General features: G+C 45.9%; 1 protein-coding gene across 1 annotated transcript in view; it reads right to left on the bottom strand.

Moving 5' to 3' along the window:
- ufd1l (ubiquitin recognition factor in ER associated degradation 1) overlaps window positions 1-13,301 on the bottom strand; it is a 52,890-nt gene that overhangs the window by 20,522 nt on the left and 19,067 nt on the right. The window contains exons 3-6 of the mRNA XM_072498181.1: window positions 10,379-10,411; window positions 9,689-9,810; window positions 5,874-6,004; window positions 1,467-1,539 (exon numbers count right to left, since the gene is read on the bottom strand). Coding sequence (XP_072354282.1) covers window positions 1,467-1,539; window positions 5,874-6,004; window positions 9,689-9,810; window positions 10,379-10,411 — 359 coding nt within the window. The remainder of the gene's footprint in view (window positions 1-1,466; window positions 1,540-5,873; window positions 6,005-9,688; window positions 9,811-10,378; window positions 10,412-13,301) is intronic.

Here is a 13,301-nt window from a genome sequence, read left to right as displayed (position 1 = left end):
AGGGTACAACAGAATTATAGGAATACCATGCTCCCCGCCCCCCCCCCCGCCCCGGGGGGCAGTTTACGTGAGTAACAATAAAATCATTACTGAAGCTTGCTGCGGTTACATCAATATGGTTATTAGAATGCAATATACACTTGGGTTTAAAGCCATCTTAACTGTTCAGTTACTCAACTACTTTGGGTTTAAACAGGCAGGTACCGGTATACAGCAAGCACTGTAGTTATATTACACATGCAGTTATAGAACAGTTACAGCACAGAAGGCAGGCGACCATTCAGCACATCTATCTATGTTGGTTCTCTGGAAGAGCAACTCACCCCTCCCATTCCTCGGCCTTTTCCCCATAGCTCTGCAATTTTCTCTTCAGGTAATTATCCAGTTCTCTTTTGAATACCTCAAATGAACCTGCCTCCACCACACTCATAATTATCCAGCTCTCTTCTGAATAGCTGAACGAACCGGCCTCCATCACACTCCCAGGCAGTGCATTCCTAATCCTAACCACTCGCTGCGTAAAAATGGTTTTCCTCATGTTGCCTTTGCTTCTTTTGCCATTCATTTAAAATCAGTGAACTTTGGTTCTTGATCCTCTTGCCAACTGAAACAGTTTACCTCCATCTACTCTGTCCAGACCATATGTGTTTTTAAACACTTCCATCAAATCTTCTCAAAGAAGAACAGCTCCAGATTCTGCAATCTATCCACATAGCTAAACTTCCTCATCGCTGGAGCCATTGTTGTGAATCCTGCACCCTCTCTAAAGCCTTCACTTGCTTCCTAATGTGTGGTGCCCAGAATTGGACACTTCAGTTCATAGAATTTACTGTGCAGAAGGAGGCCAATCGGCTCATTGAGTCTGTACCAGCTCTTGGAAAGAGCACCCTACTTAAGCACACGCCTCCAGTTGAGGCTAAACCAGTAAGTTATACTGATATATTATAACTGTTTTTGTACTTAAACTCCTATTTATAAAGCCAAGGATCCTGTATGCCTCATTAACTGCCTTGTCAACCAACCTTGTCACCTTCAATCACTTGTGCACATATACCTTAAAGCTCCATCCCCTTTTAGAACTGTATCCTTTATATTGCCTCCAATTATTCCTCCGACCAAAATAAATCCCTTCACACTGCATTAAATTTAATCTGCCACTTGTCTTCCCAGTCTGTCTGTGACTTTTGAAATCTCATGTTTTCTTCCTCACAATTCATGACACTTCCACATCATGTACAGTAGTTACCAAGGGATTACTCTGGCAATGCCACATGCACTCTCTTGGGGTAATTTTGATGCAGTTTCCCCAATATTTGCTGTTCTGTAATGGAGAGAAAAAGCTCCTTTTTTGAATATCATTTCACAAATCTGTAACTCCTTATTCGCCATCTCTTGTGCAACATAGCTACCAATGAGAAACAATTAAAACCTGAATCTCCCTCACCATAAGAACACTGACCACTCACCTTCTCATTATAATTGATAGCAATGACATCACCAGTGGTCAAGCAAGCAAAGTTCCTCAAGGCGTTTTCCAATCTGAGAGGAGAATATTAAGAAAAAGTACAAAGCTAGACAATTGGATAATTAATTTCCAGCAAAATCAGTGAGCACCTCAAGCATTGAACTAAAGTACAATACTCATCTAATCTAATCTAGGTAACACAGAAAATATGGACAATAAAACAATTATTGTTAGTCATTGTGTCTAATGTGGATTTTAAGATACCCTGTCCCCTCTTGGTAAATTAAGAGAGCCAACAATAAGTGGTTCCTGTTAGAATCTAGGCCCTCCCATACTAACTAAAACACAATCTGACTCAGATTTAGTGGCTGTGTCACAGTAGGATAAACTTCACTATAGACTGTATTTTATCTCTGGCTATTCGTACAAAAAAAAAAATATCTGGCTTGCATCTAAAAAATCTATCAGTTACACAGAATTCTCCCAGTACAGGAAATGGTTCCTGCCACTCATACCCAGAAATGGGAAGAATTTCTGAGAGGAGCATTTTTGACTGATTCTGATTTACAGCCATTATAATTGGTGACCTTGGACAAGTTTCAGGGGTCAGAGAAAAGGAATTGGGAAAAGGAGAAGAGTATTTTCTAAACCCATATTCAACTCCCAAACTGGAACTGAATCAAAGATGGGTGCACAAACAGAAAGAGTGGGATGGGAGGGTTACACATCTCAATATAACAACCTTCACTGATGGTTTAGTGGTCCGGTATGATATGTTTATTCTACAGCTAGTCTACCACACATGTGAAATCAAATCTTCAAGTGCAACACAGTTAGAGGGAATGGATAATTGAACTAGGGTTAGGACATAGGGGGGCGGGATTCTCCACTCCCACGCCGAAGTGGCCGCGCCGTCGTGAACGCCGTCGAGGTTCACGACGGCGCGGAACGGCCCCGGTCCCGACCGATTCAGGTCCTGACAATGGGCCAGTATCGGGGCCGCGTCATCTATCCGTGCCAGGCCTTGTCGCCCACGTAAAAGCGGGCGACAAGACATGGCAGCATAGATGACGCGGCCGGCGCCGCATAACGGACGTCATCCGCGCATGCACGGGTTGGCCGGCGCCAACCCGCGCATGCATGGTTGCCGTCCTGTCCAAATCCGCCCCACAAGAAGATGGGGGACGGATCTTGCGGGGCCGCGGAAGGAAGGAGGTCCTCCTTCAGAGAGGACAGCCCGACGATCGGTGGGCACCGATCGCAGGCCACCCCACATTCCAGGTGAAGCCCGGTGCAGGATCCCCCTCGCCCCCCCACAGGCCGCCCCCCCAGCGTTCACGCACCGCCCACGACTGCAGCAACCAGGTGTGGACGGCGCCAGGGGGAACCCGCCGTTTTGGCCTGGCTGCTCGGCCCGTCCGGGCCTCAGAATAGCGGGGGTGCCGGAGAATCGCCATTTTGGGTGTCTCCGCCGATTCTCCGGCCTGCGAAACTCGACCGGGCCGTTCCCGCCGCTTGGGAGAATCGTGGGAGGGCGTCGGACTGGCGTCCCTGGAAATTTTGGCGGCCCAGGCGATTCTCCCAACCGGCGTGGGAGTGGAGAATCGCGCCCTGGAAATTCTCTGCAGCACGTTAAGGGGTTCTAGATATACAAAGCTAGCAGGCAAGGGTGTAATAGTGGGGAGAGGATAATTACAACATGACAAGTTTACATATGCCATTCTATTATAAATGTGGAGATAAGAATTTATAATGCAAATACTATCAAAAAAACACAGATAGTTTTGTACACAGAAAACGTACACAAATATGAAGGGCCAGCATTTTTCTCCAAATAACCGTGGGCTAATGGCATTTGCGGTTATTGGTATAAATTGTACAGCAAATTCTGGTGAGACGATGATGCAGGGTTAAACAGAAATATCCAAATGTTGCTGTCCGAATGCGCCACTCCATCGTCAGCTTTGCAAAAAACAATCTCATTGTCTGCCTCAACAGTAAAATGCCAGGAAATGTCAGGAAATTGTATTTCTTTGGTATATACACTGACGTAATCAGAAAAAGCTTTGTCATTTTACGCCCACGAAGGCACAGTGCTGAGCACTGCTGCCTCAGTGCCAGGGACCCAAGTTCAATTCTGACCTCGGGCGACTGTCTGTGTGGAGTTTGTACGTTCTCCCAGTGTCTGCGCGAGTTTCGCCCAGGTGCTCCAGTTTTCACCCACAGTCCAAAGATGTGCAGGTTAGGTGGATTGGCCATTCAAAATTTGTCCCTTTGTGTCTTCAAGGTTAGGCAGGGTTATAGGGTTGCAGGGATGGGAATGGGCCAAAGTGGGGTGCTCTTTCAGAGAGTTGGTGTAGACATGATGGGCCTAATGGCCTACCTCTGCACTGTAGGGATTCTATGATACCCCTTTAACGACATGATAATCGTTAATTACTATCAACCAATGTTCTGAGCTGTTACAAATGCAAAGTCTCACTCCTTCAGGCACTAATTGCTATTGGAGATTTTTAAATTTTCCGAAAAGGTTTCCATTCTGTCTTTTTGTTAGCTCTCAGTTCAATTTTCCGTTCACTCGTTTTATTTCTCTTTCCATGACTGAACTGATCCATTAGTTTTCTTTTATTTCTCTGTATAGTTCTCGATTCATCAGAATAATTAAGGAGACATAGACTGGCCCTCATCACTCAGGTTGGGGATGCCTGGCTGCCCTGACTGTGCTAATATCAGCTCCCACTATCAGCAACTAGCCTATTAAAATGTTTTTAAAAACCCAAATCTGCAAAGACAAGCCCAATTAATGACAGATGACATTAGATGCTCTGTTTGCCCATGTTGGAGCAGGCTCAAGGGGCTGGATAATTTACTCTTGCTCCTATTCCTTAGATCCGACCCCAGGTTTCTAATATATTGCAGAATGAAGTTAAGTCAGGGTTGAAAAACATAAACATAGCGGGGGGGGGGCGTTCAAAGCCAAGGCCCATAATAGAAAAATAAAAGTAAATTACTGCGGATGATGGAATCATAAACGAAAACAGAAAATACTGGATAATCACAGCAGGTCTGGCAGCATCTGTGGAGAGAGAAGGGAAACGTTTCGAGTTTGTGGGCAGCACGGTAGCATGGTGGTTAGCACAATTTCTTCACAGCTCCAGGGTCCCAGGTTCGATTCCCAGCTTGGTTCACTGTCTGTGCGGAATCTGCACGTTCTCCCAGTGTGTGCGTGGGTTTCCTCTGGGTGCTCCGGTTTCCTCCCACAGTCCAAAGATGTGCAGGTTAGGTGGATTGGTCATGCTAAATTGCCCTTAGTGTCCAAAATTGCCCTTAGTGTTGGGTGGGGTAACTGGGTTGTGGGGATAAGGTGGAGGTGTGGGCTTGGGTAGGGTGCTCTTTCAAAGAGCCGGTGCAGACTCGATGGGCCGAGTGGCCTCCTTCTGCACTGTAAATTCTATGACATTCTATGGATGACTCTTCGTCAAAATGCAACATTGAATGATAAAGTGAGATTGTGAGGACCAAGCACACCTGCTGCATTGAAGGTAAGCAAAAATGGTGTGTCGCGAAGGCCAGACAACGTGGGTCGCGAAGGTCGGCCAGTTGATAAAAGTGGGTCCCGGGGAAAAAAAGTATGTAAAACACTGGCTTGGAGGGAATATTGCCGAGGAGTGTGAAGATTTGCTTATTCCCTATGGAGTGAACACTGAAATCAATTTAAGACATTGAAATTACACAAGGTACAGCTTCTCATTAGGAAGCTGGACATTCATTCACATCCAGGAGTTTCTATCCTCAAATGTGACAATGCTCCATAATGCTGGTGTTTAGGGGATAGATCACTCTGGAGATCAGTCACATATTCTGGGCGGGATTCTCCGCCGGTGGGATTCTCTGTTTTGCCGGCACCCGGGGGTTTCCCGACGGCATGGGGCTGCCCCACAATGGGAAACCCCATTGACCGGCCGGCGTAACAGAGAATCCCGCTGGCGGGTCGAGGCTGAGAATCCAGCCCACTATTTCTGGTCTTTGGTCACTGCCACAATATTCAAATAATTTACTGCCATTGCTATCTGGAACTACATTGATGTACAGAGTTCAGTTTCAAATTACAAGCCAGATTAGTGTAGGTATGAGGTGAACACAAAACACAAAAAATGACAGACAGGAAAAAGACCTACTGCTTCACCAAGTCTGTATTGTAATTGTGCCATTTTGTGCATCACAATACTGTACATACACTCCTCACCTAGTAGCTGTGTAGTTCTCTGGAAAGGCATAAAAAACTAGTTACAAACCAAGGCCAATTAGGGAAAATAATAGCTATAAAATTCCTTTCCAAACCCAATCAGTTGATCAAACTCTTTCTGCCTCAGGTAGTTATCACCGTTGCGGTATGACTGAAGGATACACAGCTTTGGGGTTGGTGATATCCAGGAAGTCAGGAGCTTGTGGCTGAAATTTGGAGTAAGTGGCGACCATGAGGTTCACGCTTTCTACTTGGACCAGGCCCCCTTCTTCCAGCAGGAGATTCTGCATCATCTAGAGACAAATATATGTTAATTAGAACACAAAGGTAGGCGATAACAGGAATTAAAGCAGATCAAATTGCCAGTGCATTCTTAATGTCATGAACTGGGATACATCGACTTCCGGTGGTGGCCATTGAGTGAGTGGTTGCACATTTGGTGGCCCCACTCAAGGTGGATTCTTTGGTCCTTCCCCACCCAAATAGGGTGGTATTTGAGGTGTATGAGTGCCCAGAGAAGGTAATACTCCTTTGGTGAGGCCAAAGATGTGCCACAAGAGAGAGCAGCTGGAGTAGGAATGTTTTCGTGGTGCACCACAAGTGAAGATAGCGGAGGGCAAGGGGGCAGCACTGCCCGCCCAGTGATTGACAGAGCAGCTGTTGGAGTTTTTGAATAATAAATTACAGCAGTAGAGGAAAGAAGCTTTGGAGGATTTATCCAAGGTAGTGGAGCCGCTCAGGGCAGCGATTGAGCATGTGGAGCAGAGGTCCAGCGATCCAGAAGGTGGAAGAGTCAGTGAATATGAGGATCGGCTGGCCTTGCTGAGATGGAGATGGGGATGGTGTTAAGCAGCCAGAAGAGGCTAAGGGAGCAATTGGAGGACCTTGAGAACCACGCTTGGAGTCAGAATTTGAAGACTTTGCGATGCCTGAGGGCATTCTGGGGCGGTGCGAGCCGGGATGTGGGCGGAGGCCGTGCGGAGGGTGAACGCACCCTTTTCTTGTGTGCGTTAAGCCTCATCCAGTTTCAAGTGGTGCATAGAGCACACATGAAGTTGGGAGCATGAGCAGGTTCTTTGTAGGGTGGAAGACGGGTGTTGGGGGTGCACGGGGAGCCCACGAATCACGTCCACATGTTCCGGACATGTCCAAGACGGAAGGGGTTCTGGCAGGGATTCTCGGGTGTTATGTTCGAGGTTCTCGGTGTGGGGGTGGCCTCGAGTCCGGAGGGAGGAATATTTGGATTGGCGGAAGATCCGGAAGTCCGGGGTGGGGGGTGATGTAGTGGCCTTTACCTCCCTGATAGCCCAGAGACAGATTCTGTTGTGTTGGCGGGACTCGGAACCGCTGAAGGCAGGGGGGTGGGTGAGCGATCTTGCAAAATTCCTGAGGTTGGAGAAAGTCAAGTTCACTTTGAGGGGTCCGAACTAGGGTATATCAAGCAAGCAACTGTTTTACATACTCAGTGCACACATTAGAGTTGACAACATTAGACTTAACTATTTGGATCACTGGTGGTGGAAGATGGATTTGTGCATGTGACTTCTCCCAAATTGGTTCAGTTAATCTTAGCTGTGCCACCAAATAGTTGTATCAAGCAGAGAGAAGGTGCTCATTTCTCGGAGCAGGGTTTGGGGGTGTGATTGGTGGCGATGGGAAAGAAAAAGTTAAATGTACTACAGGTAGAGTGAGCTCAGTCCATATGTCTTCGTGGCCATATGAACAGGGGCAGGCTGCCATTTCGTTATAACGTGACAGATCAGTAAGTACCTCAACTCCATTTATCTGCCATTGCTGTATATTGTTAATTGTATCAATTGAGGTTAAGTACATACAGGTAGATGAAAGGCATTGATTGGATGGTTACTTATAAAGAGACACTCTTTTCTGCAATTGGTGGGCACCATGACTTACTGGAGTGCATCATCAGCCCCCCAAATGGTGTATTAAATTCAATTTTGATAAGTTTCTGTTGAAGTTTTGCTTTTAGTTACAGTTCCCTTTAAGGGGCTATCAATTAGTTTAATTTGTTTGTATTAAAAAAAGACGCTTACTGACACGAGTAGACACACAGTAGTACCCATAATGTTTCACCTTGTGCGAATATATCCATTCAGATAAAGACTGGCTGTGTTTTTTTCCTTCACTGACTGGCTATCAGGCATATATATCTGTGTGTAGGCACAAGTGGCAAGTGAAAAAAGAAAATTTCACGATATCATTACCCATTTTGTGTGAAAAATTGTTTCTGGATTCAAGTCCTAAATGGCATAGCTCTAATTATAAGATCGTGTCCCCCATGTTTTAAATTCCTTCACCAAACCAAAGGATTGTTCAGTATATACAATATAGACACTTTTTCCTGCTTAAAAACGTTTTCCTGTTTCATTAGATAAACCCTCAATCATCAACACGGTGCACAGTGGTTAGTACTGCTGCCTCACAGCACCAGGGACCTGGGTTCAATTCCAGCCTCGGGTGACTGTGGAGTTAGCATTTTCTCCCCATGCCTGCGTGGGTTTCCATCGGGTACTCCGGTTTGCTCCTATAGTCCAACGATGTGCAGATTAGGTGGATTGGCCATACTAAATTGCCCCTTAGCGTGGGGTTGCAGGTATAGGACGGGGGCTTGGGCCTAGGTAGGGTGGTCTTTCAAAGGGTCGGTGCAGACTCGATGGGCCGAACGTCCTCCTTTTGCAGTGTAGGGATTCTATACTCAAGGGAATACAAGTCAAGGTAATGGAACCTGTCCTTACTGTCTTTAAGCCCCAGTATAATTCTGATGACTCTGTGCTGTATCACTACATGGCCAACATTCATCCCTTCATAAGTGAAACATGAACTGTCACCCACTCAAGAATTTACCTCAGAGGAGGCACGAGGAAGGCTAGAGCACTGCAATTCTTTTTCTTGGCGTTTCTGGGTTGAGTTTTAAGGCTATTCCTTCAGTTAAAGAAAATATCTTCAACACAAGTGTTCATCCGAGACACACATCAAGCACTGTTCATCAAGATGAAGCAGCAAACACTATTATTGACATAATCTAAGTTTCTTTAAAATTACACAAATCACATCAGGGTAAAAATAGCACCTGATGACTTATCTCAAACATCTCAAAGCACGTCACATGCAATGAATTACTCTTAACCGCATTGGCACTTTTTGTGGTACAAATGCAGTCGACATTTTTTGTCCATTAAGTGTCAACAACTGAGTTGATGTGGCATTGGTTGAGGGTGTGTTATTGGTCAGAACATCAAAAGAGCCAGCTTTTGGCCTTCCAGTAGCATCATGGTGTATCTTCAATATCTCACAGGAGGAAACAGGGTTTGATCTCCAATCCAAAGGAAATCAGCCATAACTTGATAGAAGTGGTTTCATTCAAATATAATACTTCTAAGAATTAAATTCCTGTTATACGTTGCGAAATTCAACTTTATAGATAAATCAATTTTTTTTAAAGCACACAAGAGCTAATCAGGTATTATTAAATCTGTACTCCAGGGCAGCACGGTGACGCAGTGGGTTAACACTGCAGCCTCACAGCGCCGAAGGTCCCAGGTTCGATCCTGGCTCTGGGTCACTGTCCATGTAGAGTTTGCACATTCTCCCCGTGTTTGTGCGGGTTTCGCTCCCACAACCCAAAAATGTGCAAGCTAGGTGGATTGGCCACGCTAAATTGCCCCTTAATTGGAAAAAATGAATTAGGTACTCTCAATTTAAAGAAAAATAAAACAATTTTAAAATCTGTACTCCAAAAAAATCTCTGTAAATGTAATTTTTAAAACTTCCAAGATGGCTGGCCTCTTGATTACATCTTCATGGCATTCCTGGCAGAGGTACATGTCTTCTCCCAGTCTCAGCTCCCCAAGCATCCTTTGTAAATTAGTTCAAAATATTCACACAACTGTCTTGTTAGCAGCAATGATTCTCAAAATATAGACCTATAGTTTTACTCCCCACCACTCTCCACTCACCCAGTGAGGCAGATAACAGATCCCTTCCTCTGCCACAAATTCCAGGACGCCACAGTGCGTCATTCGGTCAGTTTTCCTGTTAGTAAGTTTAAAAAGCATTGGATATGTAATATTCAGACGACCTGATGGAAAATAACAGAATAAATGGTTTCAGTCCAGCCATGACAGGAAAAAGAACCCTTTTGGAATATGAAATTCCATCTGCTTACCTTCTTACCACATTCCCCCACTTCTACTTAATTGCTTTTCAAACCTATTTCTACCGTGATAAACTCCCATGGTAATTTGTTCCATTTGTTTATCAGCCTTTGGGTGTAGAAAGGTCTGCACAACCTTTGCTCCTGTATTCCTAGTTTTAATCGTTTACCATGTCAGTTTCCTAATCCCCCTTTCAGAAAGTTAAAAGTCTCAATTCCAAAGGGAAGCTCTTAAATTAGAATGCAGCATGTTTCTCCGGGCAAAAAAGGAACCTTGGTATGGGGTTCATGACATGCTTTAGGAATGAGAGCTGCAGAGGGAGTTGCTTTTTAAAAACAAAATCTGCCAGGACCTTTTATGGACACAAATCCGAACCAGGCAAAAGGATCCAATCCTTTTTTATGAACTATTGCTGGCACATATTCAACTCGAGTACCCTTAACATGCTGCCAGACAGTGGTAAAGGCTGTACTCAGAGATTCAGGTACTTACTCAGTTGATCCAGAGCAGATGGTGGCATTATGACTGTAGAAGAAATCAAATACAATCCAGATCAGTATAAAGAACAAGGCAGCCTCATGTATGTGTTAGAAACAACAGCAATTTCTATTTCTATGGCCCTTTAATATAACAAACTATCTCGTGCTTAATAAGAGCATGAAAAACAAAATATTATACTAAGACACATCGATGACCACAAGTTTAGTCAAACATCTTGGTTCCAAGGACTGTTTTAAAGGAGGAGAGTGAGGTTGAGAGATTTAGGGAGGGAATTCCAGAGCTTAGGGCTGAGGCAATTGAAGACAGAGCCAAAAATGGTGGAGTGATTTAAATTCTGGACGCACAAGAAGCTTACTGAGGGCATAATGTGGGAGATCAGTCAGGTGCATATTGGAATATCAAGTCTAGAGATAATAAAGGCACGAATGATGGTTTCAGCATCAGAACAGCTAAGACAGGGATGAAGTCAGACAATGTTGCAGGAGCAGGAAATAGGTGGTCTTAGCAAAAGCACAAATGAGGTTGCAAGCTCACCTTAGAATCACATATTTTACTAAGGTTGCGAGCAGACTGTTTTAGTCTCAGACTGTTGCCAGAGAAAAGGATGGAGTCAATAGCCAAGAAATGGGGTTTGGAGCAAGGACCGAAACAATGGCTTCAGTCTTCCAAATATTTAATTTGAGGAAATTTCTGTTCATCCAGTGCTGCACATCAGGTAGCAGTCTGATAATTTAACAGAGACGGAGTCACGAAAGGTGGTGGTGATGAAGTAGAGGTGGTCATTGTCCACGTACATGTGAACACTATCACTGTGCTTTCCCATGAAGTCACTAGGGGAGGCACATGGATGAAAAATAGGTGATGGTCAAGGACAGATCCTTAGGGGATACCAGAGGTAACAGTTCAGAGCAGGAAGCCATTGCAAATGGTTCTTTGTCTCCAATAAAATAGTAAGAAGTCTTACAACACCAGGTTAAAATCCAACAGATTTGTTCGGAATCTCGAGCATTTGGAGCGCAGCTCCTTCATCAGGTGAGTGACGAAGAAGCTGAGCTCCAAAAGCTAGGGATTCCAAATAAACCTGTCGGACTTTAACCTGGTGCTGTAAGACTTCTTACTCTGCCCACTCCAGTCCAACACCAGCATCTCCACATCATTAAAATAAAATAGATAAGATTGAAACCATGTGAGAGAAGCCCACCCAGTGAGGATAGTGTTATAACCTGCCTACTTACCATTGGCTGGGGACTAATGACTATCCCACAATCCTGTGGGAGTATGAGCTTCCCCAATGAGGGGGGGCGGAAAAACCACTAGTAAACTCCTCGTATAAATAAAGCTGGCTAGTTCAGGAACCAGCAGGAAGGAGTATGTAGCAAGAGAAGTTACTGCTACTGTTATGTATACATGTTATAGTAAATCAATGTTATTACTTTGTATCCTTAAAACTCGTGCTGGATTCTTTGTGGCCCTTACAAAACTGGCGACGAAGGTAAAAGTGAATAGCTGTCTACACTGCTGAAGCCACCTCCCTGGATTTTTGTTGGATACAGGTTGGAAGTTGTTTTCTATTATACCATGCCTCTGTACGGACGTTTGGATGTTTTTGATGCTGCGCTGGAAAGCTGGAACCAGTACACACAACGGATGTGTTACTATTTCCGGGCAAACAATATCACTGGAAACGAGCGCCAGGTGGTCATATTGCTTACCGCCTGCGGCCTGCATACGTTTGGGGTGATTAGGAGCCTTACGTGCCCAGCTGCACCGGACACCAAAACGTTTGATGAACTTGTGAATATAGTGGGGCAACACTTTAACCCAACCCCGTACACGATAGTCCAGCGTTACCGGTTTAATACCGCTGAGAGGACCCCTGGAGAATCCCTTGCCGATTTTCTATCCAGGCTACGCAGGATTGCGGAGTACTGTGACTATGGTGAGACCTTGTCAGAAATGTTACGCGACCGTTTGGTTTGCGGTATTAACAATGCGGCCGCCCAGAGAAAGTTGTTAGCGGAGCCAACATTGACTTTTCAACAGGCCATTCAAATAGTATTGTCCCGAGAGAGCACAGAGCGGGGAGTACAGGAGTTACAGGGAATGGAAGTGCATGCCTTGGGGCGCAACCCCTTCCGTCCGAAAACGTCCCCCCCGCACTCCTGCGGTACCTTGGGCGAGGCAACGTCCGGACCGACGCCAGTGGCTGTCGGACATTCCTCCCCGAAAGGAGCCTTCTCCAGAGCCAATGGATGAGGAGCCATGACCGTGTCAGACTTGTAGGCGCCGACCCCGTCGCGGACGGCGGTCCTGGGGGCGCCAGAGGCGCCGTCGTTCCGACCGAAACTGGGACCAGCCCAGGGGCCGTAACTGGGACCAGCCCAGAGGCCGTACCTTCCATGTGGATGAACCTGCGGCGACTACTCCTGAGGACGTGGAGACGGAGGACGACTGCCTGCAGCTGCACGGTGTGGCCGCTCCCAGTGTGGCCCCCATTAAGGTGACAGTACGGGACAATGGCCACCCGCTTGAGATGGAGTTGGATACTGGCGCAGCGGTCTCCGTGATCGCCCAGAGGACATTCGACCGCATCCAGCAGGGTATACAGACCCTTACATTAACCGACTCACAGGCCAGGTTGGCCACCTACACGGGGGAACCGCTGGACATTGCAGGAACTACAATGACCCCTGTAGTCTATGGACGCCAGGAGGGGCGTTTCCACTTATCGTGGTGCGCGGCCATGGGCCCAGCCTTTTGGGTCGGGACTGGTTGCGCCAATTGCGGTTGCAATGGCAGCACATCCTCCAAACAGTTTCTGAAGGGTTGACTGAGGGTCTAGGATGATACCCAGATGTATTCCAGCCTGGTTTGGGAAAAATAAAAGGGGCCGTAGCCCGTATCCAAGTTGAAC

This window comes from Scyliorhinus torazame, chromosome 1 (genome assembly GCF_047496885.1).
Source record: "Scyliorhinus torazame isolate Kashiwa2021f chromosome 1, sScyTor2.1, whole genome shotgun sequence".
Lineage (NCBI taxonomy): Eukaryota > Metazoa > Chordata > Chondrichthyes > Carcharhiniformes > Scyliorhinidae > Scyliorhinus > Scyliorhinus torazame.
Note: the sequence above shows the minus strand (reverse complement) of the source record. Positions and strands in the feature narration are given on the sequence as shown.